This window comes from Bison bison, unplaced genomic scaffold (genome assembly GCF_000754665.1).
Source record: "Bison bison bison isolate TAMUID 2011002044 unplaced genomic scaffold, Bison_UMD1.0 scf7180017864108, whole genome shotgun sequence".
Classification (NCBI taxonomy): domain Eukaryota; kingdom Metazoa; phylum Chordata; class Mammalia; order Artiodactyla; family Bovidae; genus Bison; species Bison bison.
Genome location: NW_011494680.1, coordinates 2,892,369 through 2,912,501, shown reverse-complemented (window position 1 = coordinate 2,912,501; position 20,133 = coordinate 2,892,369). Strand labels below are relative to the sequence as shown.

The following is a 20,133-nucleotide window of genomic DNA, read 5'->3' as shown; positions in this document are numbered from 1 at the left end:
GGAAGATGATGCTGTGAAAGTGCTGCACTCAATATGCCAGCAAATTTGGAAAACTCAGCAGTGGCCACAGGACTGGAAAAGGTCAGTTTTCATTCCAATCCAAAAGAAAGGCAATGCCAAAGAATGCTCAAACTACCGCACAATTGCACTCATCTCACACACTAGTAAAGTAATGCTCAAAATTCTCCAAGCCAGGCTTCAGCAATATGTGAGCCGTGAACTTCCTGATGTTCAAGCTGGTTTTAGAAAAGGCAGAGGAACCAGAGATCAAATTGCCAACATCCACTGGATCATGGAAAAAGCAAGAGAGTTTCAGAAAAACGTCTATTTCTGCTTTATTGACTATGCCAAAGCCTTTGACTGTGTGGATCACAATAAACTGTGGAAAATTCTGCAAGAGATGGGAATACCAGACCACCTGATCTGCCTCTTGAGAAATTTGTATGCAGGTCAGGAAGTAACAGTGAGAACTGGACATGGAACAACAGACTGGTTCCAGATAGGAAAAGGAGTTCGTCAAGGCTGTATATTGTCACCCTGTTTATTTAACTTCTATGCAGAGCACATCATGAGAAACGCTGGACTGGAAGAAACACAAGCTGGAATCAAAATTGCCGGGAGAAATATCAGTAACCTCAGATATGCAGATGACACCACCCTTATGGCAGAAAGTGAAGAGGAACTAAAAAGCCTCTTGATGAAAGTGAAAGAGGAGAGTGAAAAAGTTGGCTTAAAACTCAATATTCAGAAAACGAAGATCATGGCATCTGGTCCCACCACTTCATTGGAAATAGATGGGGAAACAGTGGAAACAGTGTCAGACTTTATTTTTCTGGGCTCCAAAATCACTACAGATGGTAACTGCAGCCATGAAATTAAAAGACGCTTACTCCTTGGAAGGAAAGTTATGACCAACCTAGATAGCATATTCAAAAGCAGAGACATTACTTTGCCAACAAATGTTCGTCTAGTCAAGGCTATGGTTTTTTCTGTGGTCATGTATGGATGTGAGAGTTGGACTGTGAAGAAGGCTGAGCGCCGAGGAATTGATGCTTTTGAACTGTGATGTTAGAGAAGACTCTTGAGAGTCCCTTGGACTGCAAGGAGATCCAACCAGTCCATTCTAAAGGAGATCAGCCCTGGGATTTCTTTGGAAGTAATGATGCTAAAGCTGAAACTCCAGTACTTTGGCCACCTCATGCGAAGAGTTGACTCATTGGAAAAGACCCTGATGCTGGGAGGGATTGGGGGCAGGAGGAGAAGGGGACGACAGAGGATGAGATAGCTGGATGGCATCACTGACTCGATGGACGTGAGTCTGGGTGAACTCCGGGAGTTGGTGGTGGACAGGGAGGCCTGGTGTGCTGCGATTCATGGGGTCGCAAAGCGTCGGACACGATTGAGCGACTGATTTGATCTGAAGCTTAGTCTGTATATACATGGGCACTCAGTAAATTTTTGCTGAATTGTACATTTCACTGTTAACTTTCTCTAACTACTATCCTGAACTCTTTCAACTTTGAAAAGAATTCACATACCTCTCAAAAGTGAATTGGGAAGCCTAGGATTTTCATATTTTGTAAGGAAAAGGTGCAGCCAGCCTTCATAAAATATATTTTATTAGTGCTCTTGAAGTTTTTTCTAAGCATTTTTTGTTTGTCAGGAGATGACACTATCTAAATAATGACATGATTCATTAGGAACAATTTTATAATCATTAAAATCTGGCAATTAAAATTACAAATCTAGTAATGAATAATCATGTAGGCAATAATCTATCACAGCTATTCCTCAAAATAGCAGCTGATGCTCATTAACTTTTAAGCTTTTGCTTCTCTCAGTAGGAATAAACTTTATTACTTTTCTAGAAAAATACTGCTAATTATAATAAAAAATTTAAGACACTTTTTTTGACATCGGATTGGAAACTGTTTTAATGCATTCATTATAGATTGCATTCATTTAATGCATTCATTACAGAAAGACCTTCATATTACAAATCTTCTTAATAAAATGGAACTGTTGGGAAAAGACCTACCAGATTGTCTTTGATAAAGGGAGCCCAGGACAAAAGTGAGGAGAAGCTGGATCAGGCAAGGGCCTGGGCATCTGATGTAGTTGAGCTAGCATCTTTTAGAGTCTTACAGCTGTGGTCCTTAGTAGATTGTTCTAATTAACCGGTATGGTCCATAGTACATTTTGTATGCATGTATGTATGTTTTTTAGCATTATTATCAAAAAAGAGATAATGTATTATATATGTAAATATATATATTTACAATTCTCTAAAATTTTTATAGTAATGTTTTTAACTGTTAGAATCATTGCGTAACTATATGTATACAATAGCTGGATGACAATAATACAAATTAGTTGCAAGGCTGCCATATTTCATGTGGATGCTTTATTGACCCATTGTTTTTGTAACACTGGGGAAAGCCATGGTAGATGCCGTGTTGATCCTTCTCTTTCTCTGGACATCTCTCTCACTACTGTGATGATGGTTACGTCTAGATTCTGAATACTCAGAGACACTCTAGACCAGTGTTAGAGATGCTGAACACTTCATCCCCAAGGAATGTATTAATAGCACTCCCTCTGACACCAGTAAAATTGTGAAGATGTCAGAATGAAAGGTAACAAATCCTTAAAGGTGCTCTGCCTCCTCTATGAGTCCCTGCCCCTCTCTTTCCACGCAAAAACAGTTATATGTTTTAAAAATAATAAAAAATAAATAATAAAGCTTGTAAAGACGCAGTAGTAGACACAAGAAGACGTGTTCAGATATAAAGTGTTAGAGTCAGTTCTAATGCGGGTAAGAAGGCTGATCTGTGTGGAACCAAAGAACAAATACCTAGAACTCGACATAAACTGTTAAAGGTGAAGATGCGTATACTATACAACCTAGTAAGAAAAAGATTTGTTCATTCATTTATTCACAAAAAACTGTTGCGCACCTTTACTAAGTTCTAGTCATTGTGCTTGCCACTGACCACACAAGAATAAGCAAGACAGACAGGACTTCTGCCCGCTCAGAACCAACTGAGTATCTTCAGCTGCGAAGGGTGTTGCGTCTCTTGCTCAGTTTTGTCCGCAGTGTTTGGGGTTCCATGCATCGGGTCTTAGGGTAGATTTCCTGTGGGCAGACGAGTGTATAAAGAAATTATAATTCTTCTGTGGTTCAGAGGAATAAAATAGAAGACCAAAGCTGTATTGAGGGGAAAATAAAGGGAAAAAAGAATAAATAGCTAGAGCTGTAACTGTTAGCTGTTGGCAGGAATTTATTTTGAGGGGATAGCTAGGAATGCTTGTCCTTAGGGTATTGAATTTTTTTCATGTTCTTTGCTTCCTTTTCTACCTCCCTCTGTGTGTTTTACACAGCTGGCACACAAAGGTCTATTTGAGGCCATTGAAACCTATGAGAAAATATTGGTCAATTTTAATAAAAATGTTACATGATTGAAGTAAGCATTGCTGACTGCTTATGTAATAGAGAAATAGAAATTATGAGAATAAAATGACATTTTCAGCTTTTCCACCTTTCAGTCTCAGTTGTGCATTAAGTAAATTGCATCTCTAATAAAATATGAGAATCCCTAATAAAATATAAAATCTCTAACATCATGTATTTGTTTTCAAGTTTTTACTTTTGCAAAAATGCTTAGCAAACATTTATACATATTTATCTTAAAGCATTTTGCTGTTTTTTCCCTCAAAGAATTAACCCTTAGAAGCAGATTGATTATTCAGAAGAAATATAAGACTTGAGATATATACAATATCTTTAGTCAGTTTTTACTACCAGCAGGAGTGTATCACAGTTCCTTTTTCTATAGTTTCACCCACATTTAATATTTTTAACACTTGGTTGTTAGTACTTAATACTGTATATTAGTATATAACGTATAAATATACTATGTACATTTTGTGTATATGTATGGTTTGTGTTTTGTATAGTTTGTGCATTATTTTAAAGTAAATTTGATACACATAAAATGGTATCTTATTTTCATTTGAATCTTTTATAAGGTTAAATATTTAAGAATTGTTAAAGAGGGTTAAATGATCCTTATATAAACAATAACTTTTTTTCCTCCCTTTTTAGGTTTTCTTTCTACCATTAAGTAATACCATCCTCAGCTGTTTTAAAGATAATTCCATCTTCGCCTGGGAATGTGATACTCTTGTTTGCAAATATCAATTGCCAGCTCCACCTGAAAGCTCTAATATATTATACAAAGTGTTTGCCGTGACCAGGTAATGTTCACTTTGAGACACTGAGGATTTTTAAGAAATTTAACTTCCAGTGAAATTTTATAAATTTTCATTCAGTATTTTATTGTCATACGAGCAAAAGTTTCCTTTAAACTAAGATATGATCTCAGATATGGTATTAAGATTTTTACTTATTGTACACAAAAATATAAAAAGTATATGGAATCGTAAGGCTGGTATTCTCATTAGCTATAATAAGCATTAACTAATAGCCACTCCTATCTTGTCTATAATTCTGCCTGTGTTTAGTCACGTACAACTCTTTGCGATCCCGTAAACTGCCCGCCAGTCTCCTCTGTGGGGTTTTCCTGGTTAGAATACTGGAGTGGATTGCCATTTCCCCCTCCAGGGGATCGTCCCAACCCAGGGATCAAACCTGTGTCTCCTGCACTGGCAGGCAGATTCTTCACCACTGCTAACTATCTGCTACTTGTGTACTATGTCGTCGTAAAGCAAAGCCCAAGTGTATCATTTCATGCATAAATATTTCCGCATGTATCCCTAAAGGATAGGACCCTTTTTGAAACACAACTGTGGTACTATATTACACCTTTACAAATTCATAATACTATATCTAATTATTATTCATAGTTCACGATTGGTCTAATTAATCATTTTTGTGGTTGGTTGTTCAAGTTAGGAACAAAATAAGGTTCACACATGGCCTTGGTTGATATAACTCTCTTTATATTATCTTTGCAGTTAATTTGTTAAAGAACTGGTCATTTGTCCTGTAGTTTTCTATATTCTAGATTCTGCTTTTTACATCCCTGTGATGCTATTTAATGTGATCTTTTCTCATCTGTATTTACTATAAACTGGTTATGTCATATTTCCTGTAAGTTGGAGGCTTGATCTGATGTGGTTTGATTTGGGAGCAAGAAGACATTGTAGGTGGTTGGTGTACTTTCATCTGGAGGGACATAGAACTCTTTCTTATGATGTTAGTGGTCATTGGTGATCATCACCTAAATATCCTGTGTTGCATTGGAGGTTAGCAAAATGGAACTATTCTGTCTTTCCTTCTCCTTTATTAACCAGAACCCTCTCGAGAAAGAAGCTTCCTCTCATCAACTCTTTGGTTACTTTCCTGTACAGTTAGTAAAGGAAAAGCAGGATAAAATGCTTGATTTCTTCATCTTAAAAAAAAAACCCTTTTCCCCCCAAATAATGGATTGTTTATTGGCATATTCAGAGATGGCCATTGAAGGTCTTCTGTCTTTAATCTTTGTAAACTCATGGATTTAAGCATAGTTGACATGGTTTGACTCATTAAAATTATTATTCTTAGTGATGCTCTGGTTCTCTCATCTTTGACCAGTGAGATTATCTTCAGGTCGACTCTGAACCCTCTTGATACAACCCTTTGTCTATGATGTGTGTGTGTTAGTTGCTCAGTCATGTCTGACTCTTTGCAATGCCGTGGACTGGAGCCCGCCAGGCTCCTCTACCCATGGGATTCTCCAGGCAAGAATATTGTAGTGTTGCCATTCCCTTCTCCAGGGGATCTTCCTGACCCAGGGATTGAACCCATGTCTTCTGTGTCTTTGCAGGCAGATTCTTGATCACTGAGCTACCAGGGAAGCCCTTTTACAGGCTACTGCAATATAATAGCTTTCTTACTTTGTGTATTTTTAATCTCATTTCCTAAACTCAGTCTCTGCAAAGCAGCTAGAGTGATCTTCTTAAATCATTAAATCATTCCCCTGTCCAACTCCCTTGAAAGGCTTTACATTGCTCTTAGGAAAGTCCAACTCCCCGCCATATCCCCTGAGGTCTTTTGTCCTCTGGTCTTGGCTTCCCTCCCTTTTGTCATCTTATTTCCTTCCCCATCTAATTTAAGTGTTCAGCCACACTTGAATATTGCTCTCATTCTTCCTTATATACTAACCTTATTCCTGTCTCAACATTTTTGTATTGGCCAATCAGCAATACTGACAAGCATGGAATTCTTCCTCCAGGTCACCCTGTGACTGGCCCATTCACATCATTCTTGCAGTAGATCTCCTTCCTTTCCCAGCTCTGTAACATCACCTGTTTAAATTAATAAACATTAAGAATTAATTTCCTCAGGTGCTAGCCACATTTTAGTTCTCGGTAATCACACATGGCTAATCGTGACTATTTTGGTTCTTGCTGTTTGGGTTTTTGCTTATTTATTTTTGGCTGCGTTTGGTCTTCTCTGCTGGGCGCAGGCTTTCTCTAGTTGTGGTGAGTGGGGGCTACTCTCCCTTGCAGTGCGCAAGCTTCTCACTGTGGTGGCTTCTCTTGTTGTGACACGTGGGCCCAGCAGGTGTGGCTCTCAGGCTCTAGAGCGAGGGCTCAGTAGTTGTGGTGCGTGGGCTTAGTGGCCCACAGCACGTGGAATCTTCCGCAATCAGGGATGGAACCTGTGGCCTCTGCATCAGATTCTTATCCACTGTACCACCAGGGAAGTCCAGTAGTGATATTTTTGGACAGCATAGGTGAGAACATTTCCATCATGATACTGGATCAAGTTGGATAGTGCTGCTATAAATAATTAATCCAGTCTTTTTTACCTGTCTGTTCTGCAGGGATGGCCGAATCCTGGCTGCGGGAGGCAAATCAAATCACATTCATTTGTGGTGCTTGGAAGCTAAACAGCTATTTAGAATTATCCAGATGCCCACCAAAGTTCGTGCCATTCGCCATCTCGAATTTCTTCCTGATAGTTTTGATGCTGGTTCTAATCAGGTTAGTAACATAAAGGTTAGTAATGTGGTACTTTTTTGGAAAAATCATACCAATTTCTGCACTGTATGCTCTCATTTAACTTATGGCAGCCTGATTGTTTCAAGGATTTGAAATTGCCAAAAACTTGTTCAGTTCAGTTCAGTCGCTCAGTCGTGTCCGACTCTAACTTGTTAAGAGTCTAAAACTGAAAGAATGGAAAACATCTTAGTTTCTATATGTTAATGATAATTTACCCTTTTCCCTAAAATCTGTATACTTTATGTCTTACTCCGGTTTACAGGGTGATGAAGTGTGGTATTTTTTTTATTTGATCCTTAAAGAATTCTTTGAGCATAGGCAGGAAATGTTTCACAGACTGTGACATGAAACTAAGTGACTTGTCAACACTGCTGTTACAAGGATTAAAAGTAGGACTAGAACGGAAATTTCCTTGCCTTTTTGTTGTGCTGTGTTTTATCTACCATAACAGGTTGCCTTGAGCCTATGAAACATGTTTTATTTCTATTTAGCCTTAGTTTACAAAGTGCTTCCCTTCCATACACCCTTTTTCTTTTTAATAGTTTAATAGTTGGGCAATTGAACCTTAACTTCTTTATTTTAAATTATCTTGGGTCTTGCCATTAACAAATTTTATATGTGTGTGTGTTTTATGTATATATGTATGTGTGTGTGTGTATTTATCATATCTATTTTAAGTTTTCTGAGTAGATAATGCTTTCACATGGTTGAAAACACTAAAAAAAATAGGCATAAAGTGAACTCTTACTTTTCTCTCTCATTTGCCCAGTTACTCACTCTCCAAAACCACTGCTGTTATATAATATATTTTTCCCATTTTGCATTTTTTTTCTTTACTTAGTTTACCTTGAAGATTATCCTATATCAGTACAAAACTTCATTCTTTTTTACAGCTGTATAAATTGTTTTAACCAGTCCTTTATTATTGGGCACTCAACCTGTTTTTAGTTCTCTTCTAGCACAAATAATACTGCACTGCATCACTTTTGCACATGTCACCTCACACATCCTGTCTGCAGGGAAAAATAAAATCCCAGAGTTAAGTAGTGGCACCAGCGTTATGTGCATCTGTAGTTTTGATAGACCTTGCCTTCCAGAGAAGTGCCGTCAACTGAATGCGGGGATTCCTTCCATGTGACCAACAGAAAAGCATGCTTTTTAGATTGTCACCTTCAAATTGCCTCCAGCTACCTCCAAACTGTAGGCTTTCACATGACAAGGGATGTCAGTGCTTCACAGAATCACCTGGTGACACTGCCTGCCAGCCCCTGGCCCCGGGGAAAGAGCCTGTAGAGGAAGCAGCAGAGGAGTTTATTGTTTTATGCATTTAAGCTTTCTTAGTACGTGTTTTTAATTTTTCAAGTTGTATGAGTTACAGCTGTTTTTTCCCCCTTAAATGACTAGCTTCCTTTGGACTTCCCCCCACCCCAACACTGTCCTTTTTTGCAGCTCACAGACTTTCTCCCTCCACAACCCAAATGCTGGTTACAACAGCGAGGTCACAGGTTTGTGTGGGGCAGCAGGACAGCTGTCAGCTCTGCTCAAGCTGAGGATGGAGAAGGGAAAGAAGCCCTCCAGCCTTCCCGCTTCTGCCAGCCAGTGTGGAGTCAAAGTGGAGAACTGTACTCCTCTCTCCTTCCCCTGGAGGGGTTGGTGGAGATAGGCCTGCCTGGGTGGGAAGGGAAGAGGCTCAGGTGGCCCTTCTGTAGTCTCCTAGGATAGGCTCCTTACTGGTTCTGGTTAGGGCCAGGCTTACCTGGACCTGAACTGGGCAAATCTGCGTGAGCCGTGATCAGGGATTTTAAATAAACATCGTGGCTCTCTGCGAGTATGGTCTCCTCTGATTGTCCTCCACCCCACCACTGCATGCCCCCCAAGAGAGAACATATGTAAATACACACATATGTAAGTGTGTTTGACTTTTTAAAATTGAGGTGTAATTGACATAGAACATGTTAGTTTCGGGGCTTCCCTCATAGCTCAGTTGGTAAAGAATCTGCCTGCAATGCAGGAAGACCCTGGTTCAATTCCTGGCTTGGGAAGATCCACTGGAGAAGGGATAAGCTACCCCCTCCAATATTCGTGGGCTTCCCTTGTGGCTCAGCTGGTAAAGAATCCGCCTGCAATGTAGGAAACCTGGGTTCGATCTCTGGGTCAGGAAGATTCCCCTGGAGAAGGGAAAGGCTACGCACTCGAGTATTCTGGCCTGGAGAATTCCATGGGCTGTATAGTCCACGGGGTCACAAAGAGTCAGACAGGACTGAGCACCTTCACTTTCACTTTCATGTTAGTTTCAGGTGTGTAACATGATGACTTAGTATTTGTATGTATATATTGTAAAATGATCACCATAATAAGTCAAGTTAACATCTGAGACTTGAAGTTTAAATGTGTTTTAGGAACTCACATGTTGTTTCTCTCTACTCTTAGGTTCTTGGAGTGCTAAGTCAGGATGGTATTATGAGATTTATTAATATACAGACTTGTAAACTTCTCTTTGAAATTGGGAGCCTTGATGATGGAATTAGCTCATCAGTAATTAGCCCACATGGACGGTACATTGCATCTATTATGGAAAATGGCAGTCTGAACATATACTCAGTTCAGACTTTAACGAAAGAAATAAATAAGGTATGTTATCAAGTAAACTTCCCTTTTTTCTTTTAAGATTTAAATGTTGTATCATCAAAAGTAAAAGCTCTGTTACAATTTTGTAACTTCCTCGCACCATTATCCCTTTTTCTGGATGTGTTTTTTCGCTCTTACTCCCAAAGCCACATCTCCAGACTTTGCTCACCTATGCTCCATTCTTACACTGCTGCCTTTGTCAAAGGCCTCTGTTTGTTGTCCCTGTCCCACTCGAGGTACCCCTCTGATCGGTTTCCTGCAAAAAGTCCGCAATCCCAGTCTGTTCATTTTTTTCTCTTTCTTCCCCTCTTGCAGTCTAGATACCTTAGAGCACCTATGACTGTATCTATTCCTCTGTTTCCCGAATTGAGTCAGTACTAAGTCATGAAATCCTTGAATCTGAAATGTCTATACGTGGGCCACCTGTTCGCCATCTCGGCCATCCTTGTATTGGTGCTCACTGACTGCTCTCAAATAATAGTAATCTTGATAAATATACCTAAACTCAGAGCCCTCGGTGCCTGCTCCTCCTCATCAATCATCTTCCACATTCCATTTTTCTAAAATAAGACTTTCATCATCTAAAATAATGCTGTTCTTGTGGCCTCTTTTCCTTTGCCTCTTGCATTAAATCCACTCTTGTGCCTGCCTCTCAGTCTTCTCTGTTCTTGTCTTCTCTACCTAGCGTGTTTCCCTGTGCTTTCTGCTTCTCTTACTGTCCCTTTTAGACACCGTGTGCATTTCTACATCTGTTGTTACCCTGCACATTTCATCTGAAATATACTTCCCACTTCTCTTACAGTAATATAGAATTTCTCCGGCTTGTTGCATCAAATAACAAAGCAAGTTTTACTTTAGATTGTTTCCTTCTCTTTTCTGGGGTGGGGAGGGGAATATTTTTAAGAAAGAAATTATTTGTTTTTAATTGGAGGATAATTCCTCTACGGTGTTGTGTTGGTTTCTGCCGTATATCAACGTGAATCAGCCGTAGATACACCTGTGTCCCCTCCCTCTTGACCGGCCCTCCCACCTCCCGCCCCGTGCCACCCCTCTAGGACGCCACAGAGCTCAGGGTTGAGCTCCCGGTGTTGGTGTCATAAAGTAAATTCGCACTGGCTGTTTTACATATGGTAATGCACATGTTTCAGTGCTGTTGTCTCAATTTGTCCCACCCTCTCCTTTCCCCGTTGTGTCCACAAGCCTGTTCTCTATGTCTGAGTCTCTGTTGCCCTACAAATGAGTTCATCAGTAAGAAGTTCTTGTTACAGAGAAAAAGGAAAAGATACAGATAAGCAAATAATTCAATAAGTCTAACCATTCTCAGATGATTTTGAAATGTATGCCTACCAAGTATTTTTTTCTATGTGTGTAAATGTAGACAGTCAACCTTCATATTCACAGATTCTATCTGTGAATCTGTCTGCTGGTGAAATTCAGTTTTCAGTAACTCAGTGTTGTGTCAACTCTGTAAAACATAACTACCGCGGATAATGAGAATTGTGTGTATGTGTCGTGTGCACATGTGAATACATTTTCTTTAAACATATGGAATTATACTCTACTATTCTTGCAGACTTAAACAATTTTAATAACATTATTTGCACTTAATGAGAATTGTTAGCCTGCTGCTGCTGCTAAGTCGCTTCAGTTGTGTCCGACTCCGTGCGACCCCATAGACGGCAGCCCACCAGGCTCCGCCGTCCCTGGGGTTCTCCAGGCAAGAACACTGGAGTGGGTTGCCATTTCCTTCTCCAGTACATGAAAGTGAAAAGTGAAAGTGAAGTCGCTCAGTCGTGTTCGACCCTCGGCGACCCCATGGACTGCAGCCTTCCAGGCTCCTCCATCCATGGGATTTTCCAGGCAAGAGTACTGGAGTGGGGTGCCATTGCCTTCTCCGATACAAGAGCTAGATAAATGTTATTAACAGAAAGAGAGTTCTGAGAAAAACCAAGATAAGCATGTCATTGGCTTCCTCTCTGTTATTTGTTAAGCAAATTGAGATCAAATTGATGAAACGCTAGCTTATAACAGAAGTAGGATTTTTTTTGACATATTCACCACCACCACTGGTGTCTCTATGGCTATTCCAGGCTTACAAAATGCCCAGGTTTATACAAAACTTATTAACCATGTCCCATTCCTTCAAGTCCTATTTTCTTGCCATTGAAGAATTTCTGGTATTCTGCTGATAATAAGTAAGCTAATTCCTATTTCTGTGCTGAAGTTTCAACACTCCTGAGGTGTGGCAATTCAGGTCATATCTCAGGCTCCAACTTTTGGGAGATTCTTTTATGCAAGATCTATGAAAACTGTGGCACTAGAATTAGTATTTTAATAATGATTTAGAAGAATAGACTGAGGCTGGAAGATAGTTCAAGGATATTAAAGATGGATAGTATTCAGAAGTCAGACTACTATTAATTATATTTCATAGACAAAGAATTGAATCAGAGTAAGTAGTTGCTGTACTTTTTCTTTAGTCAGAGCTATTGCTACTATATTTTGCATTATTCTTATATTCTTTCAGATGTGAATAATAATGTATCCCAGAAAACCACTATTTAAAAAAACCCCTTACTGATACAGTTAAAACTTTAAATAGTTTTCATAATAATTGTAAAACAAAAGTACAGTAGCAGTGCCGTATATATCATTGCATTACCTACTCTTAGACACGTCATAATGTTACATGTCATACATACTGCAGTTGACAATAGGGGCTCATGTGCTGCTGCTGCTGCTGCTAAGTCGCTTCAGTCGTGTCCGACCCCTAGCGACCCCATGGACTGCAGCCCACCAGGCCCCTCCGTCCATGGGGTTTTCCAGGCAAGAGTACTGGAGTGGGTTGCCATTGCCTTCTCCGAGGGTCTCCTGTAATAGGTGCAAATTTCAAAAACAAGGGCTTCCCAGGTGGCTCAATGGTAGAGAATCCACCTCCCAATGCAGGAGACATGGGTTTGATTTCTGGTTCGTGAAGATCTCCTGGAGAAAGAAATGGCAACCCACTCCATTATTATTGTCAGGAAAATCCCATGGACATAGGAGCCTGGTGGGCTACAGCCCATGGGCTCATAAAAAGAGTCAAACACAAGTTAGCAACTAAGTGAACAACTGCTGTTCCTTCAAAAGCAGAAGTCCTGAACTTTTGAAGGCAGCATGAGAAAAAGTTTTGTTTGAAACCTCAAAGTAGTCTATTTATAGTCTTATTTAAAAAGAGTCAGAATGTTTGCCTTGTTCTACTTATTTCTTTTGCGGGTGAGGGAGGAGGAGGTCAAAAAAGTTTGGTTTCTGCGTCAAAGAGCTTTCCCAGAATGGTGATTTATTTCCATTGTATGTCATCATGGAAGCACAGTGTTCTGGCTTTCATGACAGCTTGATTCAAGGTAATGGATATAATTTGTGTTTTTTGAAAATATGTTCGTTCATTTGGACTTTTGGGGTTTTCCTTGTGTTCTCATATAAGAGGCATTACCACTTTGACTTCAAGAAAAAATTATTTAAAAAACACAAATCCGTCTGTCTTTGATCTGGGTCTGGGCTAATTACTAAGGAAACACTCGGCCATAATGGTCTCAAACATTTAAACACCCTGTGAAAGTCAGCATACTTGAATCATGTTTGGAACTCAGAAAGCTAGAGGTACTTTACCTGCTCATTTCCTTTGAATAAGGATGATCGTTTTATTTCAAAGAAAGTGTTATTCATAAACGAACTGTCTTAGTCAAGAAAGTTGAAGTTGTTGGAGGCTTATCTTCCTATTTGACAAGCCCCATCAAAATGAGGGTTTGGCGTCTAGGCCGTGCTGTCTGCGCACAGCCTCTGAAGCTGTCGATGCAGTTGAGGGACTGAGCCATCTCCATGTAAGTTAGAAAATGTAACCGAGGACAGAGGCAGGGGTGCTGGCTGTCAGGGGAAAGTCATGTGACAGTTTCCCTCAAAAGAAATTTCACTGGAGCCCAAAGAATACTAGGGTGCTTCTGCCAGCCTTTTAGAGGGCCATGGGCTGCAGATTACTACTGTACAACGAACTTTTATTGTGCAGGCATAAAAATGGATTGATGCTGTATGACTTAAGGCCAGCTTTCCAGGAATCATTCAATTCTATTTATCTTTGTTAATCAAGATCTTTATTGTGTTCCTCAAAGGAATTTGGCGGAAATTTGCTTTAACTCATTACTCAGCAAGGAAACATTCTTGGACACTTTATTTATACTTTTTGTATCAAGGCACAGTATTAAGTTGACCAAAATAAAATTTTTACCAGTGTTTTATAGTTTTATATATATAGGTCTTTAGTTTCTTTAGGTAGATATATTCCTAAGTATTTTATTCTTTCTGTTGCAATGGTGAATGGAATTGTTTCCTTAATTTCTCTTTCTATTTTCTCATTATTAGTGTATAGGCATGCAAGGGATTTCTGTGTGTTGATTTTATATCCTGCAACTTTACTATAATCATTGATTAGTTCTAGTAATTTTCTGGTGGAGTCTTTAGGGTTTTCTATGTAGAGGATCATGTCATCTGCAAACAGTGAGAGTTTTACTTCTTTTCCAATCTGGATTCCTTTTATTTCTTTTTCTGCTCTGATTACTGTGGCCAAAACTTCCAAAACTATGTTGAATAGTAGTGGTGAAAGTGGGCACCCTTGTCTTGTTCCTGACTTTAGAGGAAATGCTTTCAATTTTTCACCATTGAGGATCTATAAATTGCTTTGGGTAGTATACTCATTTTCACTATATTGATTCTTCCAATCCATGAACATGGTATATTTCTCCATCTATTAGTGTCCTCTTTGATTTCTTTCACCAGTGTTTTATAGTTTTCTATATATAGGTCTTTAGTTTCTTTAGGTAGATATATTCCTAAGTATTTTATTCTTTCTGTTGCAGTGGTGAATGGAATTGTTTCCTTAATTTCTCTTTCTAAAAATAAAATTTTTAAATACTGTGTTTGCAGGTCTATTTTCTAAAGATAGCCACTGGATTTTTTTTCCTCCCTTTTAGCCACCTCCTCCTTTAGTGAAAGTGATTGAGGATTTGCCTAAGAAGAAAGGGAATTCTGGTGATCTTAAGGTGAAAGTGACATCAGGGAGAGTACAGCGGCCAGCGAGGTCAAGGGAAAGCAAAATACAGACCAGAATATTGAAACAAGACCTGACTGGTGGTTTTGAAAAGAAAGAGGTAAGACTGTATTAAACTTTCCATTTGTCACGACTCTGCTGTAAACAGGTCTCATGATTCCTAGTCCATTATTGTTCTTCCTTCTCTCAAGAATTAAAAGGAAAATTTTAGAAAAGCAGCAAGTTGTAACTGAAATTATAACATGCTTTTTAAAACTTAATATAAAATTTAAAAGCCTTTTTAATATAAAATTAATGCATACTGTTTTTTTAAGTCAAACAGTATAGAATTTCACTGTCCAATATGGTAGCCACTAGTCACAAGTGGCTGGACTGATGTGAAATGTGGTGTATGTGTGAAGTACACATCAGACACTGAAATTTTATTATGAGCACAAGTAAAATATTTTAAAAATTGAAGTGTAGCTCATTTACAGTTTTATGTTAGTACAAAATAGTGATTCAGTATTTTTATAGATTATACTCCATTTAAAGCTATTGTAAAATATTAGCTATATTCTCTGTGCTGTATATCTTGTTATATATCTATACTATTATATATGTAACAAGCTTATTATATATAGTAGTTTGTACTTAATTTCCTACCCCTAAAGAAGGAAAAGCATCATATTAATTAATAATACTATGCTGATTGTATTTTCAAATGATAATATTTTTATTACATTGGGTTAAATGATTAAATTTAATTTTTACCTGCTGCTTGTGACTTTTTTAACATGGTTCCTAGAAAAATTAAAACTACATTTGTCTCTTGAATTAACAGTTACCTGTCACTGAAGGCTGTAAAGGGACAAAACCCAAAAGTACACTTTTCTTTCTCCCTGTGCCCTAGCCCACTGTTCATTGCACTCCCCAGAGGTGATCATCGTTAATAATTGTTCATCTCTCAGAAATTTTCTGTGTATAAATATATACATATATATCTGTGTCTGTTACCTTTAATTTTTTTTAATAAATGGAGTCACACTATATTACTGTTTTATAACTTGCTCTTATCATTTAACAGATTGACTGTTAGTGCAGATAGTGCTACAGCAGTTAAAAATATTTGCATAGTATTGCATTGATGGAGATACATTAATTTATCTCACTAGAACTCTGCTCACTGGCATTTAGGTTGTAATATTAGTCTTCTGTTAATACATTCTGTGATGCAGTGGGTATTCTTTGAACATTTGCACAAACATGTCTGTAGAAGAATTTTTAAGTAAGAGCATGTGCATAAAAATTTTCATAGTAGCCAAATTGTTCTTCAGAATTTGTGTGTGTGTGATTTATTCAAGAAAAACTTAGAAGCAACCAAAATGTCCGCCTTTAGGTAACTAATCAATATAAATTATGGTAGAGCTTTATAGTAGAAATCTAAGAATATTTAAGAGGAAAGGGAAATGATTGTAGTATGTTAAATATAAAAAGCAAGCTACAAGAACTATATATTTGGTTATCTGTGTGCTTAGTCACTCAGTCATGTCCAACTCTGCGACCCCATGGACTGTAACCTGCCAGGCTCCTCTGTCCATGGGGATTCTCGAGGCCAGAATACTGGAGTGGGTTGCCATGCCCTCCTCCAGGGGAATCTTCCCAATCCAGGGATTGAACCCAGTTCTCCCACATTGCAGGCCAATTCTTTACCATCTGAGCCACTTTTTAAAAGATAGGGGTACTTATGTATTATTTTTAAAACTCTATAGGAAAGACTGAGTTACTAATAGAATTACCTATTTCAGTCAGTTTTATTATCTTCTTTATAAGGTTTTTTTTTTTTTTTTCCTGGAATTGAAAGAAAATATCAACAATAGAGAAACTGCTAGCATTTTCAGGAACTTTTAAAACTTTTTATTAACAGTAAATCAGTCAGTCACATACATATAGATGGAGAGCTCAGTACATTTTTACAGACTGAATACACCTGCACTGTCAGCACCCAGATTGAAAGGGACCTTTCCTAGCAGCCGCGAAGGCCCTGCACTTCTCCCCTCCAGGCACGCCGCCCTTTACCCCAAGGATAACTGTCTCTTGACTTTTAACGCCTTAGATTAGTTCTCCCCCTTTTGTGCTTATGGTCATTGGATCATTTAATTGGTACCCTTTTGTGTCTGGCTTCTTTTTATCTGAAAGATCCATGTGGTCATAAACCATTCTATACCTGTATAGAATTCCCTGGTATGAATAAGCCATGCTTTATCCATTCTGCTGTTGGTAGGCATCTGAGTAGTTTTCTAGGTGTTTTTTTGCTATTAGAAACAGTGTTACTGTGAACATTCTAGTGCATCTTTGGTGAACGTAAGGATGTGTCTCTTGTTGGGTATAAACCTAGGGATGGAATTCCTGGCTTATGGGCTCTGCATATGTTCAGCTTTAGTAAATACTGTCAGAGTTTCCCAGGTGGTTGATTTAAACAATCCATATTCTCACCATGAGGTATTTGAGGTTTCTAGTCACTTCATGTTCTTACCAACTGTTGGTGTTTTTCACGTTAATTTTGACAGCCTCTTTTCTGCTATAAGCAGTTTTAAAAAGTGAAGCTTGCATCAAAAGAGGAATGTGTAAAGTGTTGTCTACCAGGGAAATCCAGTAGAAACTCAGTGCTCAGGGTTTTTACTGGAAGCTGGTTATAGGCACCCCCTGTGTGGTACATTGCAAAACTCCACACGAGGACCCGCATAGAAAGCTTAAACCACGCTGTACGGGTTAGGCACAGTGAGCTGCTCCCACTGGCTCTGAGGAGGGTGGAAACTTCCTGAAAACCCAGGTATGTGGACACCAGACAAGGGCCAACCTGTAGGCCTTTTTAAGGGTAGCAGTCTCAGACCTGCCACATGAAATCTCTTCTGGACCTAGTCATATCCACATTAAGAGATAGAGTGTTATCAATAGCTTTGGAGTCCCCTGTGTGCTTGTCCCCAATCACATTTTTCTCCCTGTCCCACAGATGTAACCATTGTCCCCACTTCTGCATTAATTATATCCTTGGTTTTCTTTATAGTTTTATCACTTCTACAATGTAGCCCTAAACAAAATATTGCCTAGTTTAAGTAGCAGGCACAAAGCTAGCTGTGTAAAGAATGGGGAATATTGACCCTATGAGTTGAATGTGCTAGTGAGAAAAGGAGCTGAATGGTATACCTGAGACATAGTCTGGCTTGAGCTTTCCTGGAAGTTTACAGGAGCATTTCCTGGGAAAACAAGTGGGCCTGGTCATGACTGACTTCTGGGAAATAAAAGTGACGCACAATCAGGGCATCTGGCCGCACTCGGTCTGGATTACAGGTGGAAGGCCCACAGAAATGTGTCAGAGAACAGGTGGCTTCTAAAATCCCGTGTGTGTGCGCTAAGTCACTTCAGTCGTGTCCGCCTCTGGACTGTAGCCCGCCAGGCTTCTCTGTCCATGGGATTCTCCAGACAAGAATACTGAAGTGAGTTGCTATCTTCTCCTCCAGGGGATCTTCCTGACCCAGAGACCGAACCCAAGTTTCTTACGTCTCCTGCATTAACAGGCAGGTTCTTTACCACTAGCACCACCTTGGAAACCCTTAGCCAGCTCTAAATGATGGGTCAAAGTAGGTCCTTTCTATGGGTGAAATGCATGTGCTCAGCTAATCATGGCTTCAGGACACAGAAAGGAAGTAGGGACTTCATCCGCTCATGGTTGAGACGAGAGGATGAAACTCAGGCCAGTTCATCTGGGCATCTGTCCTTTGTTTAAAGAGGCTTCAATGGCAGCAGGTCTCTTGGTGATGACAGCAGTGAACATGTCTCTTTCATGGATCATGTTGCTCCAGTCTGGGCTACTTGCCCTCGACGTCTGGTCCATGGCTCTCAAATGGGGACTCTTCATTCACTGTTATCTCAGGCTGTCCCTCACCTCCCTCTTACACTGGATTACCTATTTCTTACGGTAAAAAATGCACTGAACTAAGTCAGAAAATCTGGCTTTGAGTCTTGAACCAACACTTAACAGATCTGTGACCTTGAGCAAGTTGGGGAGCTTCTACTGACCTTTCCATTTCCTCAAAGAAAGGAAGCCAGATGGTCTCTTGTGCTTTGTATGGTTAAGCTTAAACAAGATACTCTATACATATGGGTTTATGATTCTTAAATCTACAAAATATTTTCCCATTAAGATAAAAATTGAATTAAAAATAAAAGTGAAAAAAAAGAGAGCAAGAGAAGGAGGAAGATATTAGAATGGATTGTCCATGCTACAGGGATTAACAAATGGCAGCCCATGGACCCAAGCTAAGGGGTCCTTAGCTTGAGTGCTGGGACCCCTGGCTGCTCAAGCTAAGGATGAAGTGGAAGTTTCTCAGTCGTGTCCGACTCTCTGCAACCCCATGGACTACACAGTCTATGAAATTCTCTAGGCTAGAATACTGGAGTGGGTAGCTTTTCCCTTCTCCAGGAGATTCGAGCCCAGGTCTCCCGCATTACAGACAGATTCTTCACCAGCTGAGCCACAAGCGAAGCCCAAGAATACTGGAGTGGGTAGCCTATCCCTTCTCCAGCAGATCTTCTCAATCTAGGAATCGAACCGGAGTCTCCTGCATTGCAGGTGGATTCTTTACCAGCTGAGCTATCAGGGAAGTCCAGCCAAGAATGACTTTTACATTATTAAATGGTTGCATTTAAAATGATTATATAGGCATCTATATAAGTGTCTGTGTAATATCCTTGATCTTGCCTTTTGACCTGAAACCTAAAATATTTACTCTCTGATTGTTGACAGAAAAAGTTGGTCAGACCCTATAATAGGGTAAATAATAGGTCATAAACTTTATGTGCTGTGTATATACACACTCAGGAGAGAGAAAGATTTTGTGTGTATGGAGAGAGTCCCATGATACAAAATATTTTTTACTGTGTATTGTGTTCTGAAGTTAGAAAGCCACAATGGACTTACTGATACTATTTTTTTTCTCTTTATAGAATGAGTTGTCAGATGGATTAAACAAAAAGCGTTTACAAATCTTATTAAAAGGCTATGGTGAATTTCCAACGAAATACAGGTAAAATTTAAATTCTTACATGTTAAATCAGTCTTATCCTTCCAGTTTTTCTTGGTTAAAACTATGTTTTAATTTCAGAATGTTCATTTGGCGCTCACTGCTACAGCTGCCTGAAAATCAAACAGCATTTAGTAACCTTATAGATAAAGGCATTCATGTGGCATTTCTCAACCTTCAGAAGAAATACCCCATCAAAAGCAGGAAGCTACTCAGAGTATTACAGAGGTATGTTCAGTATTTGCAGCGGTGTGTATCTCCCCCAAGGTACTTATTACTTACAAATGGGGAAAACAGTGATTTATAGTAGAGAAACTTAGCAGACACCTTCTTCAGCAAGTAATCAAATTTAAA

General features: G+C 39.2%; 1 protein-coding gene and 1 long non-coding RNA gene across 5 annotated transcripts in view; one reads left to right on the top strand and one right to left on the bottom strand.

Moving 5' to 3' along the window:
* TBC1D31 (TBC1 domain family, member 31) overlaps positions 1–20,133 on the top strand; it is a 67,076-nt gene that overhangs the window by 19,989 nt on the left and 26,954 nt on the right. For all 4 annotated transcript variants that reach the window (XM_010838920.1, XM_010838919.1, XM_010838921.1 and 1 more), the window contains 6 exons: positions 4,106–4,257; positions 6,831–6,990; positions 9,439–9,639; positions 14,640–14,816; positions 19,703–19,782; positions 19,861–20,007. In XM_010838920.1, the coding sequence (XP_010837222.1) occupies positions 4,106–4,257; positions 6,831–6,990; positions 9,439–9,639; positions 14,640–14,816; positions 19,703–19,782; positions 19,861–20,007 (917 nt within the window). The remainder of the gene's footprint in view (positions 1–4,105; positions 4,258–6,830; positions 6,991–9,438; positions 9,640–14,639; positions 14,817–19,702; positions 19,783–19,860; positions 20,008–20,133) is intronic.
* LOC104987845 overlaps positions 2,760–20,133 on the bottom strand; it is a 51,858-nt gene continuing 34,484 nt past the window's right edge. Inside the window, exon 3 of the long non-coding RNA XR_825176.1 lies at positions 2,760–3,136. This is a non-coding gene — a long non-coding RNA (uncharacterized LOC104987845). The remainder of the gene's footprint in view (positions 3,137–20,133) is intronic.